At 55.2% G+C, this 11,089-nt stretch overlaps 1 protein-coding gene across 1 annotated transcript in view; it reads right to left on the bottom strand.

Moving 5' to 3' along the window:
• Positions 1-1,114: 1,114 nt before the first annotated feature.
• Positions 1,115-11,089, bottom strand: part of KCNN4 (potassium calcium-activated channel subfamily N member 4) — a 12,742-nt gene continuing 2,767 nt past the window's right edge. The window contains exons 2-9 of the mRNA XM_007458569.1: positions 10,382-10,477; positions 8,700-9,130; positions 6,535-6,670; positions 3,828-3,938; positions 3,407-3,525; positions 3,017-3,086; positions 1,666-1,833; positions 1,115-1,358 (exon numbers count right to left, since the gene is read on the bottom strand). Of these exons, the coding sequence (XP_007458631.1) occupies positions 1,669-1,833; positions 3,017-3,086; positions 3,407-3,525; positions 3,828-3,938; positions 6,535-6,670; positions 8,700-9,130; positions 10,382-10,477 (1,128 nt within the window). The 3' untranslated portion in view covers positions 1,115-1,358; positions 1,666-1,668. The remainder of the gene's footprint in view (positions 1,359-1,665; positions 1,834-3,016; positions 3,087-3,406; positions 3,526-3,827; positions 3,939-6,534; positions 6,671-8,699; positions 9,131-10,381; positions 10,478-11,089) is intronic.

Here is an 11,089-nt window from a genome sequence, read left to right as displayed (position 1 = left end):
CTGGGTGTGAATCCAGGCCCTCTAGGCCCTGCTCCTCTTGAAACCTCAGTTTCTGTATCTGTACAATGGGGTGGAGTGGGGCGGGCAGTGGTGGTGGTGACTTACAAAACAGGAGCGCAGAGCTGGGCGTACAGGAGGACCTCTGTAAGTGCCAGCCCCCTTTCCTTTTTCTGTCTTAGTCCTAGCAGGTATGAAACAAGTACGTAGGATGGTTTGGAATTTCTGTTAGTCTCCTGGTAGGTGAGTTTTCATCTAGGTTCTGGTGGGATATGAGTAGAGAGGGTTAAAGGGCAGTAGAAAAAAGAGAAAGGGGAGCCCCGTATTCATTGTGTCTGAAAATCAGTAGCACTAATAAAAATGATTAAGTTCTCGCCTGTATTTGTTCTTACTAAATACCTGACCCTCTGTGCACTCCCAGTTTTAATCTTCACAGCTGACCCATGGGAAGGTGGCCCTATCTTACAGGTGAAGTGAAATGTTCAGAGGTGAAGCCACTTGCCCAAAGTCACACAGCCAGTGGTTGGCAGAGCCAGGATTTGGACCCTGATCCAAATCTAAGGGAGGAGGGCTGGGGGCCTGGACTCCTGGGTCTGAGGGAGGAGGGGCTGGGGGGCTGGGCTCCTGGGCCTGAATTGAAAGCCCTTGCTCTTCACCGCAGATCTGGGCTGGGGCCCGGCGGGAGTTGAGGACTCCCCAGCCTACAGACCTGGGAGGATACTTCTTAGAGGCCTCTGTTTTATAGATGGGGAAACAGGTTCAGACAGGGCAAGGGCGTTCCACTGGTTGACCTGCCTGTTTGGAGTGTGGATATGTTTCGAAAGAAACAGCAACTTCTTCTGACTTTGTTTAACATTTATTACAAAGTATAAAAGCAGAGACTGGTGAGCTTCACCCTTCCCCACAGGTCCCACCTTCTCCCCCACCAGATAATTCTCTGCAGCTCTGGAGAATTGGTGTCCTCCTCGATCTCCCGCCAGGGGGCTCTGCCTTCTGCCTCGGGCCTCGTTCCTTCATCTGTGCTGGTCAGCGGGTAACTGATGCAGCCCAGGATCTTGGACTCTGGGACCCCGCTCCCCTCCTCCTCTGGGACTCCGGAGTCCCAGTCCCCAGGCACAGGGTATGTGGGACAGGGGTGACCATTTTCCCGTTTGGGGCCTCGGTAGGGATGGGCCACGGCCTCCCTCCTTCAGCTAGTGTCCCCACCAGCAGCCATCAGAGAGTCAATCCACCCCAGGGTGTGGCCCCCCTCGGTCCTTACGCTTAACTGGCTTTATGCATGGGGCTGGGTTAGGAGTAGCAGAGAGAATGTCCTTGACCTCAATCCTGGGGAAAGTAGCCTGGTTCTTCCTGGCTGGGTCCTGGGGAGACAGAGAGATGGATAGACAAGCAGGCCAGACACCAGAGGAAGAGACAGAGACAGAGACCAAGCAAAGAAAGAGGGAGCGGGTACTGAGAGTCTGTGAAGGGGGGATGGAACATCTGTTTCCTTCGCTGCTGGTCCAGCCCCGAACTTGGAGTCCCTCCCTCCAGACAGAGCCAAAGCGGAAGAGAAAGGGTGGCGTCACCTCCAGGCCGCCCATCCCCCACCCCCTTAGTCACATGGAGTGCTGGCCACAGGCACCCTTTCTCCAGGATGTTCTCCTGCCCAAGTCCCAGCTCCCTTACCAGCTACGTGGCCTCCTGGCTTGGTTCTGGAAGCTGCCGTGGACCCAGGGCAGCGCTAAGCAGCTCGGTCAGGGTGTCTAGCCTCCCTGCCAGCGCATCAATCTGCTTCTCCAGGGCCTGGTGTGAGGTGCTCAGACCCAGCTGCAGGTCACAGAGGATCATGTGCATCTGGGCAGAGAGAGGTCAGAGGGATCGGCGGCTGGGGGAGACTCTCCCTGCCCCGTGGAGTAAGGCAGTGGAACCAGCATTTACTAAGTCCTTACTATCCTCAATAATATCAATTACCTTATCAACCACCTGCCACTGCCCAGCAACTTGGCCCGGTGCTTTTTATAGTTTAAAATCCTCCTAAAAGTGTGGGCAGTGGGAATCCTGTTTCTATTTTTAAGAGCTGAGGAAACAGGCCTGGAGCAGTTAAATGACACGCCCAAGGCAGCACCTGGATCAGGGAGGCCCTAGAACTTAGTAGGTGCTCACTTAAATCTTTGTGTAATTGATGACTGCCTGACTTCACAATCCACAGAGCCCTTTCTCTACCTTCTCAAACTAGGATTCACAGCTTCGTCCTTGAGAGTGTGTGAGCTTTCTATGAGAACTCTTGACTTCCGTGTTTTGGGCCGTGTGGATAATCTTGGAAATCATGACCTGCCAATTCCGGCAGATTTAGGCCACCACCATGAAGTTTAGGGGCCGGCATCTGTGGCTGTGTTTACCATGGTATTGGGGCCAAGGGCCACTGTTTGAATTGTCGTGGACTAATGAGAAAAAAGCAAAGGCTACCGGATAAGCAAGAGGTGCTGTGAGCCAAGCCGGGGTGCGTGATGTCACCTACTCGAGCACTTCAGAATCAAGGGGACCCAGCAGAAGGAGGGCAAGCTGAGTCACCGCTTGGCCAGGCAAGGCTGCCCAGCGCTCCTGGGCCCCCTCTTCACAATAGCAACACAGATTGAGTTTTCCACCTGTCCATGTGTCAGTGCTGTTAATTCACATTTTATTGCTTTGCCCTTTGTGTCTGAACTTGGTTTGTCAATTTGCTTTGGTTTTATTGTTGTATAAGAGTCATAGTTGAAAGGAATTTTATATCCGTCCACATGTAAGTAACTTGACAATGGAGATAATTTCGAACATCGAACACTGGAGTTCTTTGTACAAGTTAAGTTTCAAAGGAAACTGCACCTTACATGAGAAACGCTATTGCGTCATTCACTTATTCATTCATTCATTCGTTCAGCCACAAACCTTTAGTGAGTGCCTGTGTGTGCCAGCGTTCCCTATTCTAGGGCCAGATCTCCTTACCAGCTGCCCCCAGCCTCCCTCTTCTTGCAGACCCGCTCTCATGGGATCCCAGTACCTTGGAGATGTCCACCATAGAGTTCACTTTTTCCTGGAGCTTTCTGTGTTTCAGCCGCACCTGGCGGAACCTGGGGGTAAAAAAAAAATGGGGGGGTCAGAGTGGCCCTAGCTCAGAGGTGGGATGAGAGGGGGTGGCTGCACCCATGAGCCTGCCTCCCACATAGAGACCCGGGCATCCAGGCCCACAGACACTCTGAGACATGTAAACGAAACCATCACGCAGAGTCACTGTGAGGTCCAGGTGGACATCCGTTCAGTGAGACAACACATGGGCATCCTGACCTGGGCATGCATTCATGCTTGGTCACACACACACATGCGCGTGCGCGTGCACCCTGCAGAGAGGAAGAGACTTGGACATGGCGTGCGCACGCACAGAGGTCCTCACCTGTTGATGGCGGCCAGCAGCCTGCGCTGGTGCCTGCGGGCGGCTCCTGAGTCCTTCCTGCGTGTATGTTTGTAGAACATCCAGGACTCTTGCAGCACTCGGGCGGCTGACTCCTTCATCTGGGGGTGGGTTTCACAGTGTCAAGCGAGATAGTCCTCCTAGAGTTCTGGGAGGAGGGGCCCGTGGTCTGGATCCTGGGTGTGAGGGAGGAGGGGCCTGGGACCTGGATCCTGAGTCTGAGGGAGGAGGGGCCAGGGGCCTGGATCCTGGATCTGAGGGGGGAGGGCCCGGGGGCCTGGATCCTGGATCTGAGGGGGGAGGGGCCGGGGGCCTGGATCCTGGATCTGAGGGGGGAGGGGCCGGGGCCCTGGATCCTGGGGCTGTGGAAGGGGTGTGCTCTGGGTGCTGGAGGCCCCCTCACCTCTTTGGTATACTGAATATCCATCATGAAGTTGTGCACGTGCTTCTCTGCCTTATTAAACTCCAGCTTCCGGGCCACCACAGCCACCAGCAGGGCTGTGCAGCAGACTCCCTGTGGGCACAGCAGGCACTATGACACAAGGCCCATGGGGATCTGAGGACCAGCCGCGTGCCACCAACTCCCTCTCTTCTTGAGCCCTCCCAACAGCCACAGACAGCAGGCACCACCACTGCTAGTTGACAGACAAGCAAACCGGCCCAGAGAGAACCAGGGTCCCACAGCTCCCAGTGGTGGAGCTGGGATCATAAAATCATGCGTCCGAGTCCAACTCCTAGGTGTGGTATTTACACCATCACAATGTTCTCTCTCTTTTTAAAAAAAAATAGATTTATTTATTTTATTTATTTATTTTTGGCTGCATTGGGTCTTCGTCGCTGCACACGGGCTTTCTCTAGTTGCGGCGAGTGGGGACTACTCTTTGTCGTGGTGCGCGGGCTTCTCATTGCTGTGGCTTCTCTTGTTGCAGAGCATGGGCTCTAGGTGTGCGGGCTTCAGTAGTTGTGGCGCGTGGGCTCAGGAGTTGTGGCTCGGGGGCTCTAGAGCGCAGGCTCAGTAGTTGTGGCTCACGGGCTTAGTTGCTCTGTGGCATGTGGGATCTTCCCGGACCAGGGCTCAAACCCGTGTCCTCTGCCTTGGCAGGTGGATTCTTAACCACTGTGCCACCAGGGAAGCCCATGTTCTCTTTGGTTAAGTGTGATTGGAGATTGGGGAGAAGGGCTGGTTCTGGGCAAGGAGCAGACCTCAGGCTCCTGCGGGACCCTTTCCTCCCCACGGTCCAGTGGGCCGTCAGGTCAGCGAGGGTGCCCTCCCGCTCCTCCCCGCCCCTACAGCCTCTGCCCAGCTCTGGCCATATGCTCTCCCTTCTGGACAGTGTCCAGCCTTTCCCTCACTCCACCCTGACCCCAGGGAGATCGAACATCCAGTTATGACCCTGATGCCCTCGCCCTCATCTCCTTCTAGGCTCCCACTGCCCCAGCCTTCTTAGCGCAGCTCTCAAGGCCTTCCAGGGCCCAGGCCGCTCTTTCTCTGCACAGCTTCCGCCCCAGGCGACTCAGCCCTCACCTGCCTGAGCACCTTGGTCTCACGCTTCTCCCTTCCTTCTCGAGGCCCCTGATCCTGCAAGGCCCCGACAAATCCCAACTGCTCTGTAGCACCTGGAGTTAGAATGAATCTCCTGAAGTCTTCCCCCACCCCATATGTTTCAACTCTTGACCCTCAGAATAATTACTAGCTGTAAACCTTGGCTCTGGGACTGCTTGGGTTTCAAGCCCAGCTTCAGAGCAAGTTATCTAATCTCTCAGCGTCTGAGTTTCTTATCTGTAAAATGTGCACACCCTCACAGTATTACTCCCGAGGATTCCATAAGTTGACACCTTTAGAGCAGAGACTGGCACAAAGTATGTGCCCAATAAAAGTTAGCCGTTATAATTTCATTATACCTTGGAACCTCTCAGCTAGGAGTTGGCTGTGAGCTGGAGTGCAAATCGCCTTATCTCTGTTTCTCCTTTTGTCAAATGAGGGAGGAGGTCCCAGGCAGCCCTGAGAGTCCCTGACCCTTTGGGAGTGTGTCCTTGGCTGAGTCTCTGCCTCTCTTTCCTAGTCACAAAGACTCACTGCTGGAGGGAAGGGGGCTGTCACATTTCCCCCCATGCATCACCTGTGGACCCAGGACTGGGGGATTCACCATGTCCTTCCTGGGACAAATCAGGGCTGGGGCTGGAGGCTTGAATTCCTGTGGGTGAAGGGAGCCATATCTCACAGGGAGGTGAAGGCCAAGGCATCGGGTGCTGGGTCTATGAGGGGAAGGGGGCAGATGTCTAGATTTAGGAGGAGGCCGACTCTGGGGAGGAGGCTGGAGTCTGGCGCTCAGGGAGCCTCTGCCTCATCCTTGACGACACAAGAGCTGGGGTAGGGGCAGCCGGACGCCTGGAACCAGTGACAACAGCTTCCGCATTGCCACCCCCTGACCCATTTACTGAGCATTTTCTGTGTTTGAGACCCTTTACATGGTTTAATTCATTTCGTCTTCTCAGGAACCCCATGAGGAGTACACTGGTATCAGCATCCCCATTTTATAGATGAGGAAATTGAGGCCCAGAAAGATTGTGTGGCTGACTCCCAGCTAGGAAGTGGGCAGAAGCAGGATTTGAACCCAGGCAGCCTGAGTCCACAGGCATGCTCTTGATGTCTAAACGCAATAAATAGCTTTAATGGAGGCTGGGAGACTGGATTCGTGGGTCCTGGAAGAGCCTAGAGCTCGGAAACCAGGTACCTGAGTCCTGGATGATTGAGAGGGTAAAGCGGGGGGAGAGGGCAAGATACCTGAGTCTTGGTGGGGCTTGGGACTGGACTCCTGGAATCTGGGAGGAAATGGGGCTGGGAGGTCAGGGGCCTGTGTTCCTGAGGAGGATGAGGGCTGGGTCCTAGATTCTGGAGGGAGGAAGGACTCAGGGGATGGATTCCTGGATTTTCAAAGGAAATGAGGCTAGTGTTTGTGTCCTGGACAGGGAATGGGGCTGTGGGGGTCCAGACACCCGAGTTTCTTGGGGGGGTGTCCCTGAGTGCCTTAGTTGGCTCTGTGGTTTCCTGGGGCCCAGGGGATGAGCAGTGTGGGGTAAAGGCAAGGTCCCTGAGTGGGTGTACTCACCATGACCCCAGTGCAGAGGCAGACAATCTTGCCCCATGTGGTACCTGGCACCACGTCCCCGTAGCCGATGGTCAGGAATGTGATGGGGATGAGCCACAGTGTGTCTGAAAGGTGCCCGGTGGCATTAACGGTCTGTCTGTGGGGAAGAGTGGGTTAATTCTGGGGTTCCTGTGATGTTTGATACCCTCTTGCTTAACATACACCCACAGTTGCAAGAAGCACTCAGAAAAAGCCAGTTAAGTTCTGGGCTTTGGAGAGCCTGCCTGGGCTCCTCTTTGCTGTGTGACCTGGGCAAGGTGCTCAGCCACTCTGGGCTGTGGCATTTGAACCTGGATCCGACCAATTCCAAAGCCTTTTTGGTTTCAGCTAGGCTACCAGGGCTGCTACATTCAGAGCGTGTGGTTGAGGGGTTGAGAGGGGGGCAGAAACCCAGCCTGAAGTCCCCTTGTCAGACCCGGCAGGGGGCTGCATCCACTCAAAGGAAGGGGCACCTTTTTCTAATTTCCACAAAGATGCTCTATGGCCTAGAGGTGGCCCTATCAGGACTAAAAAAGTGGGACTCTAAAAGGGCTTGACGGGGGACTTCCCTGGTGGTCCAGTGGTAAAGAACCCACCTTACAATGCAGGGGACACGGGTTCAATCCCTGGTCAGGGAGCTAAGATCCCACAGGCCGCAGGGCAACTAAGCCTTGCGCACCTCAACCAGAGCCTGCGTGCCGCAAACCACAGAGCCCACGCGCCCAGGAGCCTGCGTGTCACAACTAGAGAAGAGAAAACGTGCGTGCCACAACTAGAGAGAAGCCCACGCGCCGCAACAAAAGATCCCGCATGCTGCAACCAAGACCTGACACAGCCAAAAATAAATAAAATAAAATAGATAATAAATCTTTAAAATAAGGAAATAAATGCACTTTAAAAATAAATAAATAAAAAGGCTTGGCAGACTCTGCCTCTTTTCCCCTCACTTCATAGGAGGGGACATTTAGGTCCAGCCATGGAAAGGATGGATAATCAGGATTTGTCTAACTTTGACCCACAGTTAGGCCAAAGCAGGGAAAGCATCACTCACCAGGGCCCCAGACACCTCAAACCCACTAAATTAGTGTCTGGAGGTGGCGATTGAATCTGCCCTGTTAAGCTCCAACCCCTTCATCCCCAAATACATTCAAGTTTGAGGACTTCTGCCTCAAACAGATTTAGAAATTTGGCTCCCTCCCCATCCTCCCATTTTTCAGGTGAGAAAATTGGTGGGAGGATCATTTACTGATCCTGAACAATTTCCCAACTGAGAAAACTGAGATCTTGTGAGATGAATGAGTTTAAAATCATGAAAGATTAGAATTGCCAGGGAGACTTTAAAGATGGTGGATTTTGATACCCATTTTATAGATGCGGAAACAGAGGCTCAGAGAGGAGAGATCTAAGGCCAGTTCCTCCCATTCTCCATCTCCCCTCAAGAATCCTTTGCCAGATGTACGAAACCAGAGGTTCTCACATTTGAGCCAGCATCAGCGTGAACTGTTAAAAAAGATTGCTGGGCCCAACCCACCAGAGTTTTGGATTCCATAGATCTGGGTGGAGCCTGCGAATTTGGATTTGCAACCAGTTCCCAGGAGATGCTGCTGGTCCCAGAACCACACTTTGAGAACCACTGGCTAAGATTACCCCCAATTTGTTTATCTGTAAGGTAAGTGGAGGCCCTGAGGGGTACAGTTCCAGCATCAGGTCAAAGTCCAGCAGGGGGCCTCGAATGCCCGTACCAATTCTCTGCACGCAATTCCCTTCTGGCGCAGCCCGGGGGTCACCGGGAGCACCTACAGTGCATCTATGCTAATTTGGAAAAGACGTCCCCTTCCTCCAAAGCAGGTGCAACCCTTGGCCAGGACCCAGTGCCTGCGTGTGGAGACTGAACAGATGCCTGGAAACCTGAGGCAGGAGAGATTTGGAAGCAGGAAGGGCAGGGCTTCCTATGGTGTGTGTGTGTGTCTGGGGAGACTGGAGACTGCAGGTGGAGGAAAGGCTTCGGGGCGAAAGGCTTTCTCCACTTCTTGGTCCCAGGGAGTACCAACCTGCACCACGGTACAGGGCGATGGTAGTTGTAAGCCGCTTCTCCAGAGGCTCCAGGTACCGTCCCTTCCCACCCTCCCCTCCTTCCGCACCCTCACCTCTCGGCCACCGACAGCACCCAGGCGGTGGTGAGCCAGAGGCCAAGCGTGAGGCAGAGCAGCAGGCGGCCGGGGTGCGTGTTCATGTACAGCTTGGCCACGAACCAGTGGCGGAAGCGGACCTGGTTGAGCGCGCCGATGCTGCGGTAGGAGGCGTTGAGCAGGACGCCGCTGCGCAGGAGCAGGGCGCGGGGCACCAGGTACAGGCGCAGCAGCATGGCCAGCGACAGCAGCGCCTCCGCCTGGCCCAGGAAGCTCGGCCGGGACTGCGTGACCGCCGTCTGCGGGGACCCCGAGATCTGCGCGCACGGCGGGCGCCACACCGGCGCCGGGTGCAGCGCGCACACAGCCAGCTCCAGCAAGATCTGCGCCGCCTGCCGCCCGGTCAGCGCCACGCGCCAGTCCCGGAGCCCGTTGTCCGTCATGAACAGCTGCAGGGAGGGGAACGGATGGAGAAGGAGGGGGGTCACACGAAGGTCAGGCGCCCGCTCCCCAGCCTGCGCGGGGAGATAAGGGGGGCGCGCCCGCGGGGCCGGAGAGGGAGGCAGATAGCGAAGGGCATGGGGCCCGGGAGGGTGGGAAGGGGCAGGGCAGGACCCGAGGAAGACATCTCTCCACCTTCTCCCCCTAGTTTCAGCCCACTTCCAGAACTTCCAGCCCAGAAACACTTATTGAGTGCCTATTGTATGCCCGACATTGTTCTATATATTGAGATATATTGAGGATATGGGTGGACAAAACAAACAAAACCAAACCCCTGCCTCTCCAAGAACTTACATTCCACATCCATAGAGCTATGTCCTAACTCCAGTTTCTAGGGACGCAGTAGTAATTGCCATCATCCCATTAGCAATGATAATAGCCAACATTTCCAGGGCACTTTGGAGGTGCCAGGCATTGCGCTATCCTCTTTATGTGTGTGACTCAGTGAATGCTCACAAGACAGATTGAAAATATTCTTACCCCCATTTTATAGATGCAGAAACTGAGGCCCAGGGCTCTCAGGGCACTTAACTATTCGAATGACTGCTTTAATGATAATGTGTACTTCTTGTACCGAGCACATCTTGTGTGCCAGGCACTGCAAGCGGCGTCACCACACTCGACCAATAACCCTCATTTTATACTGCAGAGGTGTGGGGGGAAGGGAACAGGATCTGGGGATGTGGGGGATGGGATGAGAGGGAAAGGGGTGGAGAGTCCAGTGTGGGTTGAGACATGAGATGGGAGGGGGAGATACGGGTGGGAAGGGCTCCTGGGTCTGTGGGGTGGTTGGCACAGCGGTGGGGAGCTCAGCAGTGGGGAAGGACCTGTGGGCACATGGCTAGGATCTTGGGTTGTTGAGACAGGAACAGGTAGGGACTCAGGGATGGAGAAGTGAGATCTGGGAGGCTGTGTCTTGTGTGAGGCAACCTGGGACAGAGTGGACAGAGGCCTGGGGGCGGGAACTCTCAGTATCTACAGGTGTGCAAGGTGAGACAGGGCAGCAGGTGGAGGAAGGTCAGGGCTGCTGGGTGGGGGGGGGGCGCTGTCTGTCCGTGGCTCATCCCCTCCGGGTGGATGAGGGTGTGGATGTATCTCAGGGTGGAGGAAGCTCATTACTCAGCCCAGGAGGTGGGAAGTGTGAGCCGACAGGGCGTGGGGGTGGGCTGAGGGGAGCTAGGAAGGGGCTGGGGGCCTACCTGGACCTCTTTGGCGTGAAAGGCCACAATAAGGGAAAGGAGCGAGAACGTGGAGATGCTGATCATGCATTTAACCAGGAACAGGTGGATCGCCCACTGTTGGGAGGGAGAGAGAAAGGGGTGAGGTCCTAGGTCTCCCTCAGCCCCCGCTGCACTCTTCCCAAACCGCCATCCCTTCTCCAGTCCCAATTTCCTAGCTTCCTAACCCCCAGCCCCCAACCCAGTTCCTCCTGATGCCTCAGGTCTGGGGAAGTCTCAAAAACCATCACCTGGTTCCCAGGGAGAGTGCCCTCTTCCTTCCCAAGGGGACAGCCCTGGCCCAGGTGCCAGTGTTCACCCTCCTCCTCAGCTCTTCTGCTAGGACTACACCCCTGAGGGAAGACCTTGAAACTCACATTCCTTCCTAATTCCCCTGTACTGATCCCCATTGATAATAGTTCCTCAGTTGTGTGTGTGGGGGGGGTCTAGAAACAGACATTTAGCTTCTAAAAAGTGGTCCCTCCCCTTCCCTTCCCACCCAGCTGGTCTCTGCCCTAGAAAGCAACTTCAGGTCCCTCCCCTCCCCCCGCGCCCCCGCCCCCCCGCCCGCCCTCTGCAGTTCCTGAGGAGCCTAGAAACTATCACTCAGGCCCCAAGGAATGAGTGACACCCTCCCCTGCTCTCATCCAGGGGGCTGGGTTCCTAAGACCCCAGCCCCAGCTCTGAGAA

Source organism: Lipotes vexillifer, unplaced genomic scaffold (genome assembly GCF_000442215.2).
Source record: "Lipotes vexillifer unplaced genomic scaffold, Lipotes_vexillifer_v1.1 scaffold371, whole genome shotgun sequence".
NCBI classification, from domain to species: domain Eukaryota; kingdom Metazoa; phylum Chordata; class Mammalia; order Artiodactyla; family Lipotidae; genus Lipotes; species Lipotes vexillifer.
The sequence above is the reverse complement of the archived record's forward strand: the minus strand, read 5'-3'. Positions and strand labels throughout refer to the sequence as shown.